This window comes from Apteryx rowi, unplaced genomic scaffold (assembly GCF_003343035.1).
Source record: "Apteryx rowi isolate R43461 unplaced genomic scaffold, aptRow1 scaffold_940, whole genome shotgun sequence".
Classification (NCBI taxonomy): Eukaryota; Metazoa; Chordata; class Aves; order Apterygiformes; family Apterygidae; genus Apteryx; species Apteryx rowi.
The window spans coordinates 169,064-186,355 of NW_020451250.1; the positions used below are offsets into that span (position 1 = coordinate 169,064).

General features: G+C 58.5%; 1 protein-coding gene across 1 annotated transcript in view; it reads right to left on the reverse strand.

The window, feature by feature from the left end:
* Window positions 1-17,292, reverse strand: part of LOC112978522 (zinc finger protein 585A-like) — a 159,105-nt gene that overhangs the window by 141,155 nt on the left and 658 nt on the right. Inside the window, 10 exon segments of the mRNA XM_026092121.1 lie at window positions 10,005-10,108; window positions 10,482-10,596; window positions 10,801-10,879; window positions 11,224-11,286; window positions 13,635-13,775; window positions 14,176-14,322; window positions 14,496-14,550; window positions 15,373-15,792; window positions 16,229-16,260; window positions 16,533-16,740. Coding sequence (XP_025947906.1) covers window positions 10,005-10,108; window positions 10,482-10,596; window positions 10,801-10,879; window positions 11,224-11,286; window positions 13,635-13,775; window positions 14,176-14,322; window positions 14,496-14,550; window positions 15,373-15,792; window positions 16,229-16,260; window positions 16,533-16,720 — 1,344 coding nt within the window. The 5' untranslated portion in view covers window positions 16,721-16,740.

Genomic DNA, 17,292 nt, shown 5'->3' on the forward strand with positions numbered 1-17,292 from the left:
ACTGCGTGCAGGACCGCCGCGCCGTCTGCGTCGTCTGCCACCTCTCCCGCGAGCACCGCGCCCACACCGTGCTGCCCGCCGAGGAGGCGGCCCACGCCGCCGAGGTCAGCGGGGGCCCGCCGGGAGGGACGGGGACCGCCCCCCCGGGGTGCACTGGGGACCCTCCGAGGGTGTGGGGTGCAGTAGGGACCCCCCCGGGGTGCACTGGGGACCCTTTGAGGGTGTGGGGTGCAGTAGGGACCCCCTCGGGGTGCTTTAGGGACCCTTTGAGGGTGTGGGGTGCAGTAGGGACCCCCCCCGGGGTGCTTTAGGGACCCTTTGAGGGTGTGGGGTGCATTAGGGGCCCCCCCGGGGTGCTTTAGGGACCCTCCGAGGGTGTGGGGTGCAGTAGGGACCCCCCCCAGAGTGCCCTGGGGACCTTTCCAGGGCTTAGGGTGCAAAGGAACCCCCCGGAGTGCAGTAGGGAACCCCCGAGGGTGGGGGGTACATTAGGGACTCTCCCAGCGTGCCCTAGGGACCCCCCCGGGGCTTGGGGTGCAATAGGGACCCCCACTGCCTGCAATAGGGACCCCTCCTGGGGTGCAAGGTGCAATAGGGCCCCCCCTCGATGAACCGGGACCCCCCCCCGGGGTGCCATAGGGATCCCCCTCAGAGTGTGGGGTGCAGCAGGGACCCCCCCGGGGTGTGGGGTGCAATAGGGGTCCCTCCCACCTGCGATAGGGAGCTCCCTCCAGGTGCAAGGTGCAATAAGCCCCCCGCAGGTGCAGTAGGGCCCCCCCTCGGGTGACTCAGGGCCCCTTTCCAGGGTATGGAGTGCAATAGAGACTCCTCAGGGTGCGAGAGACCCCCCCGAGGCGAGGGGTGCAATAGAGACACCCCCAGCGCATATGGGACCTGCTCCGAGGTGGGTGCCCCCATGCCCAGTGGGGCTGCACCCCCCCCACTTCCAGGGCTGGGTGCTGCCCTGTGCAATGGGGTGCAGCAGAGATGGGGCATCCCCCAAATCTCCCCCCCCCCACCCCCAAAATGAGGCTGCCCCGTGCGACAGGGCAGGGTGGGGGCACCCTTGGGTCCCCTCGGCGTTGGGGGCCGCCAAGCAGGGCCACCTCGGCCCCTCTTCCCCCCCCTGCGCAGCAGCGCAAGCGCGGCTGTGCATCCCGCCCCCCTCCTCCTTCCTCAGTGCAATCCTCCGGGATTTGGAAATTCCCGGATGAGACTCGTCCTCGTCCCCCCCCCCCAGGGTGCAAAAGGGAGCCTGGCTGGACTGGGCCCATACTGGGAGTGTTGGGAGACCAGTGCAGAGTAACAACACGGGGCCGGGAATCTCCCGGAGCCGCCTTTGTGCAGGGGCGAACATGTAAAATAACACCGGGAACCCCAAAACGGCAGCGTCTCCGTGCAAAAACCCTCCGGAACTAACCCAAAGCCTCGGCTCGTCAGGGAAAAAGAGTTTCTTTAGCTTTTTTTTTTAATTTTCTGCCCCCTTTAAAAACAACGCAGGGCGACGTGACGTGACGCAGGGCTCCCAGAGGTTTGTGCTCCTGGCAAAATCCCGCAGGGCTCCGATGCGCTCTGCGTCGCGGGGGATTTTTCTCCCCCCCCCCCCCTTTATCGTGCAAAATAACACCGGATTAAGACATGTGTGAGCGCCCGGAGAGGCCAGGCCTCGCGTTTGGGGTTTTTTTTTTCTTCCCAGCAGGGTGGAGGCGGCRGAGAAAAACCAGCGAGGCAGGCAAGATGCCGGATGTTTGCTGCGCAGCCGAGGCGGCGGGGAGGGAGGAGGAGGAGGGAGGGTGGCACCATCGCAACCACGTAGCGACGTCTCTAGAGCAGGGAATTCAACGCTGGGACTGCTGAAATGCGGATCGGGCCAGGCCTCGTCTTTTTGGGCAGGATTGGTGTCCGTTAGGAGCCCGCTCCGTGCTGTAATAATCAGCTTTTTTGCTCCTAAGCGTGGTCGCCACGTATTAATTTTGGTCCCTTATTGGCGCCGCTGCAGAATCAAGGCAGGAGAGGAAGCCGAACGCTTTAATACTGATTTTTTTTTTTTTGCTGAATTAGCTGCGGGCGCGCGGTGCCGCGGAGCCGACACCTGCCGTCSTCCTCCTCGGAGAGCAATCGGAGGGAAACGGGAGCTGAATTTGGTGTCGTCTTCCCCCTCTTCCCCACCAAATTTGGGATCTTGGCCTTTTTTAGGATGGCCGAGTCCCTAGGCGGTTGCCCCATTGGATTTTTCCTTGCTAATCTGCCGCTTTTACACTTTTTCAGKGCTTTTCTTTTTCTTTTTGTCTTCAAAGACTGGTCAGTGAGTCAGCGGCTGCCCCAAGGCCTCCGCTTGCAAACTCTGCCCCTGTTTCCAAGGCCTTTGACTTTATCCCGGCGCTTAAATTCCGCCTTATYGCCTGCTGGCCGGCCCCCGTTTCGCGCAGCCGGTTCTCGCAGCTTAGCTAATGTTAAAAGTCCTTGCGGCTTTGCAGTTGATCTTCCCTAAAAGGGCTGTTGGAGCTGCTGCCGAAAAGCTCCGCTGCTTTTTGTTTCGCGTTGCTAGGAGCCTCTCGGCTCGGCCTTCGCTGGAGGTCAAACGACTTCAGCGAGGACGGGCGCCGCCGCGGTGGGTTTTTTTCGCGTGAGAAAGCCGGGAGCGAATTTAACGCGGAGCTGGCAGCCGCGGGGAAAACCGGCGTCTCCCCCTCGGAGGGGTTTGGCTGGAAAAATCCGGCAGCCTCTCGCTTGTTTGCGGCCGGGCTCGGATGTGAAAGCTGATCCGTTTCCAAGAGGAGCTGGGAGGAGAGACGGGGCGGAAGGGATTTCGTGGCAGTGGGACACGGTGGTTGGCGTTTGGTTGCAGGCAGCTAAAAACTCACTGCGACATATATATATATATATTTTTTTTTCTTATTTTTTCCTACTRCCTTTTTCTCCCTCCTCCTGCTCAGCCTGGCTCCAAACTGCTCAGGCCACTTCRGGGGCAGGTTTTGGACCCGTCTTTCTTGCTGTGCCCGAACCAAAAGATCGAGATTAACCAGAACGTGGTGCTATGATAGGCCTCACCCTCGTTTAGGTTAATTGTGTTCTTTGGGACCTAAAGGAGGTTTGAAATTCGGGTGCTGCTGCCAGCCAGGGAGGGAGTCTCCCGCTACCCCATTCCTCTGCGTTCCCAGATAAGAAGAATCCCCAACATATCTATATATTTCCCTTTTTTTTCCCCTTCTTCTCTCCTTCAGGAGGTGCCACAGGAGCATTTGAGCTCCCTGAGGAAAGGGCGCGAAGAAGCCAAGGCTGAGAGGGAGAGGCAGAGCGAAGAGCTGCTGGTGAGTGCCACGGAGCAAGGGTTTCCCAGCCCTGCCCCAAACCCCCTCCCCCCCTTTCCCGGAGCCGGGAGAACTGCGGGAACGCCGGCCTCACGCGGGTGGGTTTCCCCTCTCCGTTTTGCAGAAGCAGACGGAAGTGGAGAGGCAGAAGATTGTGGCCGAGTGCAAGGAGCTCCGGGGTTTCCTGGAGGAGAAGGAGCAGCTCTTGCTGTCCCGCCTGGAGGAGCTCGACAGAGACATCGTCAAGAGGAGAGATGAGAGCGTCTCCCGGCTCTCCGAGGAGATTTCCCAGCTYGATAAGCTGCTGGGCGAGAGGGGAGGAGAAAACGGCTCGGGAAACCAGTCCGGGCAGGTGAGACTCTGGCACGAGAGGTCCTGGGATGTGTCTTCCATGACCTCCAGGGTGGGTGTAGCAGGGCGTAAAACCCCAGAGAGCTCCAGGCTGGGATTCCTGGTGGGGAAAAAACTGGTTACAGAGGTTGCCGGATGCTGCCATGCTCCGCTGGAGAGCAGCTCGGATCTGGGGAGCTTTGTTAGCTCCGTCTTGGAGCTGGCTCATCCCTGAGTTGGGGTTTCGACTTGCCGCAGGACTTTGCTGCTCTGTTTGAGGTGGGAACCCAAAATTCAGCACAGCTGCGGGGGCAAAAATGGGCTTTTCTAGTAATGATGCTGTTCRGGCCCCTCTAAGAAACACCAAAACCTCCAACATTTTGGTTTATTTTTCACTTCGTCCTCGCTGTGAGCCTTGAATCCTCGTGGCCTTTACTGCACATTGGCAAACACCATTTTTCTTAATTTTTTTACTAAATTAAGATGCGTGTGGCTTTTTCCTCCCTACCCACACCAAAGAAAAAAACAGGAAAAAAAACTATAATTCTGCTATCTCCACGTGTCCAGTTGCATTCTTCCCTGGAAAACGTTTCAGGGAGTCCTTTAAGTTTTGAGCTGCTGAAGGCTTGAGCTTGCTCTGCTGCCCCCGCGGGGTGTGGAGACACGATTCCCGTGCCCAAACTGCACGGGGAAACCGAGGCACCTTCCGAGCAGCGGGGCTGGCCTTGGCCGAAGCCTCCGTGCGTCTTCTCTGCGGCGTCCTGCCCCGCTTTAGCACCGTTTGGTGGGATTCGGATGGGACACGCTYCTCAGCGGATGTTTTCCCTGGGGACTTGGCGGCACAAAGCTGCTGAGAGCTGGTGCCTTGAGCAGAAGGGACAGTTTTGGGGTGGATTTTGGCGGATGTGGGGTTGGCAGAAGGGGGTTTTGCACTGATTGGGTGTTTTTTTTCCCCCTCTTTCTAGGGTGTTGCCACCGCTGGAAGCAGGTGAGTGAGCCTGGGATTTGCTGGCTTAACTGGGAGGCTCAGCCCAGGGGTCGAGCTGGCGTTGCAAGGTCCCGTCCAGCTTAGCCRCTTGCCTTGGGGCTCCCACCCACACATATGTCTTAAATTTAAGGCAAAATCAAGGCTTCTCGACGGGGRAAATGGAGCAGGGCTGTTAGGGGAGGGTTTCCGGAGGAAACCACGGAATAACTTGGTGATGGACCTCAAATCCCTCAGCCCACTCAAAGCAGGACCGATAGCAAAAGCTAAATTAGGCTGCGCGAGGCYGAGTCCAGCCAAGGCTGGAAGATCTCCCTGGATGGAGAACCCCAAGATGGACCCGGAGGGGAATAATCCAACACCAAACCCCTTTGGTACCATGGCGGGTTCCTTCCTTGCTTGGAGTTTAAAGATTTGATTTCCCCCTGCGGCGGCGGCAGCGAGGGCCCTAACGCTGCTTTCTCCTCCCCTAGCTTTGAGAGCTGGATGTTTTGCAAGCCGGAAGCCGGCTTTACAGAGCTGGAGAAGAAACTCAAGAGCTTCTCGCAGAAGAGCGCCGTGCTGAAGGAGGTCTTGCTGGAGTTCAAGGGTGAGTGGGAACGCCGCTAGGAGAAACGGAGGAGGGGATGCAGGGAGCAATGTTGTGCGCCTGTCGGTGTTATCTGGGGATGTTCCTCATGGACGAAGGGGTCTAAACGGATTTATTTTCTTCCCCYAGAGAATCTGCGGTTCGAGTTGGAGAACGACACAGGTAAGCGCCGCTCGTTTTCSGAGTCTGACCTTCCTGGGGCCTTGCCCTTCTCGCCTGGCTGGTCCGAGGGAGTTCAAAGCAAATTCTCTATGGGAAAAAAATACCCGGCAGGGTGGGGGGTTTTTTTGCAAGCTTTTCTCGAGGAGTTTCAAACTCCCCTGAGAGCAGAGATCTCGGAGGTAGGACCTCTGAGCTCGCTCTTCTCCCGGCCTCCGAGGCAAGTCGTTGCCAGTGCACTCGAGGGAAGGGCAAAGAAGGGATCCCACCACCGGAGAGCCCGCGGAAGGGACGATCCTTGAGTTTGTTAGGGAACCACAGGGTTGGGAGGACTGTCCGGAAGCTGATCGGCTCTGTGGGGAGCGAGCGGACCTTTGGCACGGCCGGCGGGTGCGAAGTTAGCTCGCAGCTGGACTTTGCAACCGTTCTGTTTGCTCGTAGCAGTTGAGGGATGTTGTTGCGGCCTCTCAGCTCCGTTTCCCTGCCTGGGGACATGGTGGGCAGGGAAGGGACGGACGAGCCCCATCTTATTTCCAGCAGCCTCTGGGATGCTGGGAGATGCTCCCATCTCGCAGCCCTAGTTCCTGCCAATTCCCTGGTGGATAAAAACAGCCCTTTAGACACGAGGATGCTTCTACTGGTTCCTCTCTGGCAGTTTGCAATGACTAAAAACGTCACTTCTGCCCGTGGTCTCCAAAAAATTGCTGGTCTTGGGAGGAGACCGTGACAGCCGACCTTGGCCTGCTGGATTTCCAGCGGAGATCCAGTCAGTGTGCCTGCGTTTCTCCGTTAATTTTCAAGGAGAAGCCGACCTTCGCTCCCATGGGGCTCTTTGAACCTCACGTGCTTAGAGCCGGCGCGGGTGCCCTCCGCCCTCGTCCGCTTTGGGGCGGAGAGGACGAATCCCCTCGGAGGCAGGGCGAAGCAGGGGGGGATCCCTCGCGCCCGCCGACGCTCACGGCTCCGTCTCTTCCCCTCCCAGGCGATCTCTCCCTGGATCCGGACACGGCCAACCCCTACCTGGTGCTGTCGGAGGACAAGAGGAGCGTGCGGCTCCGCAGCGCCCCGCAGGAGCTGCCGGCCAACCCCAAACGCTTCGACTACTCCTTCTGCGTGCTGGCGGCCGAGGGTTTCGTAGCCGGGAGGCATTACTGGGAGGTGGAGGTGGGGGACGGGGACAGCTGGGTGCTGGGGGCGGCCCGCGAGTCGGTGCGGAGGAAGGAGAAAATCGACTTCGCCCCGGAGGAGGGGATCTGGGCGGTGGGGCTGAACTGGAAGGGGAAGAATTGGGATCAGTACCAGGCTTTCACCTCCCCGGAGACGCCCCTGTCCCTTTGCGAGAGGCCCAGGAAGATCGGGGTGTACCTGGACTACGAAGGCGGCTGGGTGGCGTTCTACAACGCCGATAACATGGCTCCCATCTTCACCTTCACGGCCGCCTTCACCGAAAAGATCTTCCCTTTCTTCTGGCTCTTCTATGTGGGCTCCTCGCTCTCCCTTTGCAATTGATCTGTCCAGTTTCTTTAATCCCCCCCCCCGCACCCCTTTCCCCAAGGTGACCTGCAAGTAGTGTCTGCTCCCGTCCCCTTTTCCCGTCGCTTTCGGATTATGTCCCCCAAAAAACTCCTCATTTTCCCATGTTCAGCGTTTGGGAGGTTCCTTTTTCTTGTTGCATTTAAAAGTTTGGGTCTTTTTACCCTGAAAATCTTCCCCCCCTGCCCAGGGCATCAACTGGCTGAGGGTGGACAAGCCTGGCTGCCTAAATAACCGCTACCGGGGGGTATTTTCTCCTTTTCCCCCCCCGGCTAAAGCACCCTTTGGTCTGCTGTATAAGCAAATTCTCTTTTTTTTCCTTTTGAAGTTCCTGCCCTGTGCAAACAGGGACGTAACCGGGGAGGAAAAGCTACGCCGGGGGGGGGGTCGTTGCTTCCCGCGTGAGGAAGGAGAAGCCGCTGTATCCGGCCCCTGCTTCCCGCCGCCGGTGCTCCGCAGGTCACCTTTGGCTTTCCCCCCCCACCACCCTGCTCCTTGCTTTTCCCCTTTCCTCCCGCGGAAGGGGACCAGCCCGTCTTTTTGCTGCCCGTTAGCGCTAGAGAGCAAAAAATAACCTCCCCCCCGTCTGCCATCCTCCCCCTTCCCGTTGCTTCCTCCCGTTTTTGCCGAGCGTCTAGGGCCGGAGCGGAGCTGAGCGATGGGTCTGGCAGCGGCTTGGAGCTGTAACCCAGGATCTAGGCAGTTGTGGAGCTCCGGATGCCCGAAGCGAGCAGGGGGTATAGGTGTAGCGTGAGCCCCGGGAGACCAGACTGGGCTGTTTTATTTCATTATTATTATTTTAAAAAAAATAGGTGTGCTACAAACCTGGCGGCGTCCCCGTGCTCAGCGCGCGGGTTTTCCGGGCTGTTTCRGGAGCTCCTGGCGGTGGGGGCAAGCGGGGAGGAGGGAGGGGAGCCTCCCCTTTTAGGTGTGATCCCGCGTGCGCGCTTCCGAACCCCCCCCCACCCTCTCCCGCCCACCCTCGTGTGATCCCGCGATGCTGTTTAACGTCTCTTTGCCCTGTCACTCTGTTTAGTGGGGAAATAAAAGTTGCTGTGCAAAAAAAAAAAAACCCAAAAACCGAACGCCGCCCAGGCTCCCGCTGTGCTGTTTGTCTCCGGTGCCTCGGCCGCCACCGCAGGGAGGGATCGAGGGAGAGGCTCGGCTCCGTCTCCCTGTGCCTCATCCCTTGGAGCAAGCCTTTAATGCAAGGGGAAAAAATTAGAAAACCGGAAGAACTGCCCTAACCGAGCTTAAAACCCTTCCAGGCTTCTCTTTAAAAGCGAAAGCAGCTCGGCAGCGCCGGCACCCAGCGATGCCGTTGGCACGGAGCCGTTTTTATTAGGCGTATGTACATGCAGCGCCTGGCGCGGGCCGGCTTAGGTGATGCCCGAGGGCGGATATTAACCTAATCCCGGCTAACGGATGAGAGCCCCGGGCTGCCACAACTGCGCAGCCTCGGAGCGAGCACCCTCGGAGGCCGCGCCGGGGTTTTGCAGGTGGCGCCGGGTCCCTGGAGCCTGTGGATAAGCTGAGCTGGAAGTGATTTCCCTGCCGGAGGAGCTCCCAGGCCGTGCGGGGTCCTGGCTGCGGATATGATCCCTGGAGGGATCCCAACCTGAAGGAAAATGGAGCATCCAGGTGAAAGAGTCCCTGGGGCTGCAACTGGAGGGAGAAAGCTGCCTGTGCACAGGGAGCGTTTCGGAGAGGCTGAGAAGCTTTTTTGGGATGCCATCCTGGCTCGGTTGGGAAGAGCTGCCATCTCCCAGGACCATCCCAGGAAGTGAAGGTCATTGATTCCTGGAAGGGGAAAGGTCCCCTGTCAGGACCTGATGATGTTCGTGGCTGAAAAATCAGGATTTTTGGCAATCCCCTTTGATTTCCCACTGGGATCATCCGGCTCTTTTTCCAGGTTGCGTCCTTTGCGTCCCTCTCGGAGCAAGGGCCTCCCAGCTGGGACTTGGAGCGTCCCCACTCGCTCGAGGTCCCAGAGCGGAGAGAGAAAGGAGCATAAAAGGGTAGAAACCTCCCATGGCAGCGGGATGCGCTTTTATCCCACTTGCAGCGGTATTCCCTGCGGGAAGCCCTGCTCCCCAGGAGGGGAGGCGAGCCCGTTTTGGGGAGGATGGGTGGGATTTTCACCCATCCCAAGAAGCAAGATTCCCACCTCCAAAGCCCATCTGCTGAGCGTTAGGGCAGGCGATTTAGCCACTCTGCCTCTCATAACCCGGCAGGTTGCAACGAGGCGGGGTGGCGGGAAAAACACGCTTTTAGGCAAAATAATTCTTTATTGCGGCGCCTTCCCGCATCGGAGATGAAGCGCCGGCTCCCTCGGCGGGCGCGAGAGCTGGGCCCGGTGGCTCCGGCTGGCCCGGGGCGCCGGGCGCCTCGGGGTGGCTCTTGCTTTTGTGGGCCGCCACGTTGTCCTTCTTCTCGAACTTCTTGCCGCAGAGGTCGCAGGGGAACTGGTAGAAGGCGTCGGCGTCGTGCTTCTTCATGTGCCAGTTGAGGGAGGCTTTCTGGCGGCAGGTGAAGCCGCAAATCTCACACCTGCAGGGGCAAGAAAACAACGGGATTCAAGGGAAAAAGACGGGGAAGCACGCAGGGAGAGGGGAGTATATTCCCATCGGGCTGCAGGCTACGCTGTTCGATGCGGGAAAGATCTGCAGGACTGGCCCCATCTCAGCTTGACGTTCGGGACAACGTGACCGGACGGGATTTATTTAGTTTGGCTTTACGAGTCAACGTCTGGCTGGCGCCGCGTGGCTTCAGCACACCCTAAAGGCAAGGAAACGTATTGCTGCCCGATTTTCTACCGGGTTACGCTTCCGCAAGTCAAGCGGGTGTCTCAACTCCGAGGTCGAGGCGCCCTCTCCTAGGAAAGACCGCAGCCGGCTCCTGTCCCAAAGTTCTGGGGTGGAAACCTTTGGGCAAACCAGAAATAATTCCCCATGAGGGACCGCTCCGTGCGTCTGGAAAAAGCACCGCTATTCCCCGATCTGCTTTCCCTGACAGATTCATTACCGCATGGGTTTTCACTGTGTCTCCTCGTACTCTCACCCTTTCTCTAAAATCTGGGTCCGGAAGGGCCTGGTACTTACTGGAGAGGTTTCTCTCCCGTGTGGATGCGGCGGTGGATGATCAGGTTGCTGCTGGTGCGAAAGGAACGGGCGCAGAACTCGCAGATATAGTCCCGCTTGTCTACGGGGCGGAAGAGAGAGGATTAGCGGCTGCTCTGGTCGAGGAGGAAGAGGAGAGTCGGGATGCTTTCCCAACCCAGAAACAGAGAGGAACGAGGGATCGATGGGAGATCTTGGGAGGGGAAAGCAAGCCGGCACGTGAACATCTCCAAGGAGACCAAATTAGGAAAAGGGAGTGGAAAATTAATGCTTGGGATGTATGGTATGGTCAATTGGAGGCCAAGGCAGCTGCCACCAGCCCAGGAGAGGGCTTGGCGCGCAAGGAAGGGGTAATACCAGACTTGTGGGATAGACAAAGCTCAGACTAGGGAGTCGTGGTCCAGGATAGTTCCGGTTAGAAGGACACGAGCAGAGCAGCGCGCTCGTCGCCTCACCGCTGTGCAGCTTCTCGTGCTCCTTGAGGTGCTTCTTGAAGTTGAAGGACTTGCCACAGCTGGGCTCAGAGCAGGTGAAGGTCTTCTGGTGGACGTGCTGGTACTTCTTGTGATGCTGCAGTTTTGGGGGGAAAAAGGAGCAGGAATAAGCAGAGACAAGGGTCACTTTTGGCCCGAGAAAGCCCTTTCCGAGAACCTGCGCTCAAGGGAACCCCGGTCCCACTTTCCAGCTCCTGCCTCTGTTTTCCTCCCTGACCCAAATGCTGTTTGTGGGGGCAGGTGGCTTCAACTGCTCCTCTCCCCACCCCATCGTCCTCACGTTCAGGTACTGGCGGTTGGAGAAGATCTTCCCGCAGCCTTCGAAGTCGCACAGGAGGATCTCGCGTTTCGCCGCCTTCCTGGAGAAAAGAGGGAGGGAAAGGGCGGAAAGCTGGTGGTGAGCACGGATCGGTGGGAACGAGAGCGGCAGAAACTGGGCCGGGTTGTCGCCCGCTACGTGGAGCGTGGCACGGCAAGTCCTTCCTCCCCCGCCTTCCTTCAGGATCTGCCCATTGATCCATCAAAAAGCTAATTTAAGCAGATAAAGTCCTTTGGGAGTCTCCACCCAGGTTGTCCTGGACCAGAGTGTCCCACTATGGCGTGCCCGGCCCAAGGGACTTAAGCTGCTCCTTCCCGAAAGGCCGGAAAACCAGCACGAGTCCCACTTCCCACCATATCGACCTTCCCCGCGTCCCTTCGCTACCTGATTCTCTTCGGGCCGATCTGGGCCACGTCCTCGTCACACGTCCCCGCTCGCTTCTTGCAGCTGCGGGAGGGAAAGAAGTTGTCGCCAGAGGGAAAGCCGGGAGGTCTCTCCTCCCGTCCATCCCCGCTCCCTGCCGGCGAGAGATGGAAGAGCTTCACTCCAAAATCCTCTGGACAATCATTTCTCTTTCTTATAGCTTGGAAATCAACTTAAAATTGACTTGCCGTCATGTGATATTGTTAATAAAAGCAGCTTTCAGACAGCATCAGTGAGAATACGTATGCTTTATTATTCATTACAAAGTCTTTTTTAACACGGTTTTTGAAAAAGTTCCGCTACGTTCAACCTCGCTGAGCGCTATCCATACCGCAACGACCACTCGTTCGCATCGGCGCGAGTCGGAGCTGCGGTTTTTCCCAGCTTTATCCCGGCGGCTGTTTCCAGCCGAGGGCCTGAAGTCAGAAAAAGAGACGTTAGAGGAACGGGGCCGTTTCCGCGGAGGGCGAAAGCGAGAGATGGTTCGTGGACAACAACGCCAGGCCACTGCTTCAGGGCTGGGCCTGCGTCTATAATCTCTTAAAGAAATGTTCTGTCCCCACGGCGTTACCTTGGAGAAGCTGGAAGAGGATTTGCGGAAGGAGCTCACAGGCCCATGGAATCTGGAGGCTCGCTCTCCATTGCACAAATATTTTCTATCTCCATTTTTCCAGCTGCTGCTACAAAAAAAAAGGAAGAATTTAAACAGTTAAAGGCCAAACCGTGGCCTACGCAATCAAACTCGGCCTTTAAGGCTTGAAAAGGACAAAGTTCAGGCGAGGGTCTGACGTTTCGAGAGGGGTTAAACGCCGCAACGCTGCGCCGATTGCAGCGACGGGCCCAAAACTAACCTTTCTGCCCTCAAGGAGGACTCAAGCGGCCGCCGGCGCCGGCGTTGCAGCTCCAACAGCAGCCAAGGGGAGGAGAAAAGCAAGATTCACCGTCGTATTTTCGGACCGACCCGTCGAGAACGCGTCCTCGCTTTCTCGCAAACTGCCGCTTGGTTTCAAAGCCTCTGCGAGACGGAAAGGATGTTTAGCGTGGCACCGAAGTGACTATAACATCTCAAAATGAAAAAAAACACATGCAAGCCTTAACTGAGCAGCACTATACTTACTTGGTGAGCTTTGGGGCGTATGTTTTGAGGTCGTTCCATGTTTTCACAGGACGCCCAAAGGCGAGATTTGCCGTACGGCAGCTGAGGGGGGGCGGAGTGTCGAATCGCTCCAGCTAATCCAAAGCCAAAAAGGGGTTTTGACGCCCCCGTTTGATTTCAAAACGCCAGAGAATCCAGGAAGCCGGCGATTCCTCGCTCACGCGGCAGGCCCGAGAAGCAAGATGCGGGTCCGTCCTTTCGTTTCGGTGTCATGAAGGTGGACGAGAGCTGTTCCTCCTTAGAAGACTCAGCTCCCAGAATTGAGTGATTACTCAAACTTTCCCAGCCGAGGGCAAATACATCGTTAGCTGCGGACCAACACGAACGCTGTTTATAACTTCACCTTCACTGTTTCAGTGCCGGGACACGGCCACTGCGCAGTCAAAACATATCCAACGGCCAAAAAAAGGTCACAGCGCAACCCAGGACGAGCCAGCGACGCTTCCCAACGCACTCAGGGAGCTAAAACATGAGATTTGAGGGCCGCAGCCTGACCCGGACGCTCGCCTCTTCTTCAGGATCTGCTCTGGCCGATGGAGAAGTCCCCTGTGTGGGAATCTATAGGTGGAGATGGTTTCTTCAGCGATCCCCACATTCACAGAGCAGGAGGAGGGATTGGAAACCTGGACTTTTGCAAGCCTCCAGTGAAGCCAGGCTGCTTGAAGCCTTTATATACTTGAAATAAAGACTCCGAAACTCACTTAAAAACAGCGGTGGTGGTTTAAGAGGTCTTCCTCGCCCCCTTTTTAGGGAAGTTCTGCCCCGGTAGCAGACTTAGGAGGGAGCACATCCTTTCTCCTCACTCAGAGACCAGCTCCGTGGTGTGAACCGAAGCAACCAGCGCACGCGTAGATGCAAGGCGACACAGCAGACAAAAAGACGCCAACTTCTCAAGTCCCCGTGGTGAGATGGGTGTGCTGGAGACCCTCCATCGGAGAAGCTCCTTCAAGCTCCTGGCACCGGGGCGATGTCGCTTCGTCCCACATGTGGCTGCACGGGAGAAGAATTAAACTCCGAAGTTCTTCACCCATCATGATGCACTTCAGTGTCTTCCTTTCTGGACAAAAACCTCTACGCTAGAGCTCAGGGCTTGAACTTCTTTTCCTTTGGGGATTGGATGGTTTGCCATGCGGTTTCTTCAGTCAGAGGCCACCAAGAGATGGATGAGAAGGGAGCCCTGAGAGACAGGCGCCGCAGTCCCCTTCCCTGCGCTCACCTGACTCGTCCGCCCTTGTCCTCCGCGGGGCTGGGGCTGGGGCTGGCGTCGGCCGGGCTGGTCTCGGCGAGGGTTCGCTCCTCCTTCACGGCTTTCTTGCGGGTCTTGCTCTGGTTCTGTCGCCTCTGCGGCTCGGAGTCGCTGCGAGGCAAGACGGACAGGGGCTAAGCAAGGACACGCGTGCGCGCGGGTGGCCTCTAATGACAGAAGATGGGAAAATACGGCACGTTGGAGGGGAAGAACCTCACCCAAACCAGGACAGAATAAGAGAAAGAGCCTTTAGAGCCCATAAACATGTCGTTTGGGTGGGATAAGCACATCGTTCCCTCTCTCCTCCAATCTCAGCCGGGGCCTGCTGCAGCACGATAAGACGGTGAACTGGAGCAGCTTAGGGCTCCCGTTTCTATCGGCACAAACAGGTTTTACACCAAGGAGACCGAAGCGTGGGGTGTTTCCTCCTGCCAGGAGTCTCCAGCAGAGAATTAAGGTCCGAAACCCTCCTCGTGTGACGCCTTTCCCAGCGCGAGTCCCAGCTACTCACCCGTCAAGAGACGGGTGGTAGTTCTCATCTCGCAGGTCGTCGGCGTAGGCAAGGTCGTCTTCCTCGGCGAAGTCCTCGTCTTCCTCTTCGTCCTCTTCTTCCTGGGGCTCGGGGCCTTGCTCCGGTTTCTCCTGCGAAACAGGCGGGCTGCGGGAATGCAACGGCCGGAGTTAGCGCTGCCGAAATGAGCAGGGAGCAAGTGGAGCGTAGAGAAAGAAGTGGTGGTTTTCAGTTTTTTGGGTTTTTTTTAATAAAAACCCTTTGTTAAACTGCGACCGTTGCAGGACACTGCAGGCCCACGGAGATGGGCCACCACTCACCTCTCTCGATCTGCTGCTGCCGTCCCCATCCCCGTCTCTGTCTGCGCTCGGGGAGCTGTGAGAGAGGGAAGGAGCCGCGATAAGTTAAGGCAGGAGACGGGTTCTCGGAGCTGGGATCTCGAGAGAGGCAGAGGAAGGACGGGCAGGAACAGCGGAGGAGGGCAGGGAGTGGACAGGCTTGGGAAGAGGGCTGAGAAACCGGCAGGCTTTGGAGAAGATCTAGTTTCTCCCATCGTTTGTGACTGGCGAGAAGAAACAAGGGCCAAGTTATCCTGTAATATTCCAGAGGGGGAACTTCTCAACCTCTCCTAAAGCTGGGCCATGGGAAAAAAAAAGACTAGGAAAAAGAGGACTAGAGTCTCTCCCTGCTCTTCAGTCTGGTTAAAAGACAAGAGCTCTGGCTCTTGAGGACTTGGAAACTCCCGAGAGAAATATCTAGATGGGGTCAGGAAGATCTCGTCAGGGACAGATCTTGCTCCTCGCTCTCCTCCCGCAGAAGCCCATGAACGTTCAGGAATGGCCTGTATACGCATGGCAGGACCTGGTGTCCCAAATTTCTCAGGGGAAGGCCAGGAGCTGARAAGACACGGACTYCTTTTGTGGTAGGAACAGTGATRGGACTAGGTTCCTCCAGCAAAAGCCCCAAACATTATTCATTTATGCTGGTGCTGACGCATCTCGCACAAGGAGGAGGCAACAAGGTCCCAGAGGGAAGCTGTCCAGCTTGCTCCTTGGACTGGGCGAAGAGCTGGAGACAGGGAATCCATCTGAGGCCAACAAGAGGGAAATGAAGGGAATGGAGAAGGGGAATCCAGCTTCCTTCCTGGCTGGGGGACGGGAGGAAAGGTTGTCCGTACCTGCTCGCTCCCAAGCTCACCTGCGACAGCATCATCGCTGCCAGCTCCCGGCTCTTCCCCCTGGTCCACGTTGCCGGCAGGAGACAAGGTTTCTGTCCTCTCTGGTTCGCCTTCGTCCTTCCTTGGACCAGGCTCGGTCTCGCAGGGGTCCACAGCGAGTCCCGCTCGGCGGAGTGAGCGACGGCGGCCAGCAGCCAGGGACGGCAGCGAGCCGGACCCCGAATTCGGCCTCCTCTCCTCGCCGCGGAGCCGCTCGCCCGAGAGGCCCCAGGAGAAGCTGTGTCCGGCCACGCATTCCCAGACCAGGTTGTCCYGGCAGCCCTGGGAAGGCGCTTTCACGTCGGGGACGAAGCTGCACTCCTGGCTGTGGTCGTGCGAGAGAACCACCAAGCGCTGCAGGGCGCCGGCATGGAGAAGGTCGGGCTCCGGGTCGCCCGCTCCTGCAGGGATCAGGACGYGGTGGGGCGAAAAGAGACAAAAACAAGCAGCTCTGTGAAAACCGGAGCCGAGATGTGGCTTTTTTTGTTGGCTTGCAAACGGGTCTGGGCTCCAGCTAAAGCTCCTCCAGCAGCTGGGACAACCACCAAAGGCCTCTTTGCTTCCAGCTTCTCCCCTGTCTCAGGAGGACGCTGATGCTTCTGCCCTTTTAGCAGCCTCACAGCTACTTCTTCCCTTCTTTAGCCACCCCAGAAACCTCCTGTGGTGGAAAGGCGGCCGCCAAAAAGCAGCTGGGGACACCGACAACCCCCACAAACCAACATGGTTCGAGGAAACGGAGCAACCRGCCTCGCAGAAGCCACTCGCGCGGACCCTCCCTCCTCCCGGTGCCCCTCTCGTGGGCAAAAGCCGAAGATTTGGAGGCCCTGTGGGACCTACCTGGGCTCAGGAGGCAGCCTTGGGAACTGTACCTGCGGCGGAAAGAGGAAAAAGACGGGGAAATGAGTGAAACGGAGGGGGRACTGCCTTCTCGAGCCCAACCGGCAGCAAAGCCGAGCAGCATCCATCGAGCAGCGCCCACGTCATACCTCCAGGCTCCAGAAATAGGAGTCTTCCGGCCTGCTCAAAGCTAAAACATCTCAGCAGGCTTCCAAAGCCTCCAGCAATCCCGAAGGACTGGCTTTTTTAAGAGCTTTTCCGGGCAAAACTTGGTGCTGCCGGCGGCTCCCGGGCCCCACCTCACCTGTCGAGGAGGTACTTGGCCAGCTGGGAGTGGAGGGAGAAGCCCAGCTGCTCCTTGAGGCGGCACCACTGCTCCAGGTGGCCGCCGAGGCGGATGCGGCACTTGCTGCGGCGGGCGTCGAGCTCCCGGCGCTTCTGCTTGCGCACGCAGTCGGGGGCCCGCGGGCGGCCCGGGCGGCCCGGCTCCATGGGGCCGGCGGCGGCGGCGCCTGCGGAGAGCGGGAGTGAGACGGGGACAGGGCACAAGGGAGGATGGGTATGGGACAGGATGGAGGACGGGGCACAAGGATGGGGCATGATGGAGGAGGGGGACAGGGCACGAGGAAGGACATGGATGGGGCACGAGGAAGGATGGGGACATGGATGGGGCGCAAGGGGGGATGACGATGGGGACAGGGTGGGAGGAAGGACATGGATGGGGCACGAGGAAGGATGACGATGGGGACAGGGCGGGAGGAAGGACATGGATGGGGCACAAGGAAGGATGACGATGGGGACAGGGCGGGAGGAAGGACATGGATGGGGCACGAGGGGGGACGGGGACCGGGGACGAGGGCAGAGGGAGGGGACACGAGGGGGGGGACAGGAGGAGGACACCAGGGCCCCCCCCGCTGGGCCACAGCCCCGCCCCCTCCACAAAGCCCCACCCCCAGCTCCACCCACCCCTGCTGGCTCCACCCCCAGACCCTCCTGCCTCCCTCTTGGCCCTGCCCCCACCCACCAGGCCAACTCCCTGGCCCCACCCACCTCCCGGGTTGGCC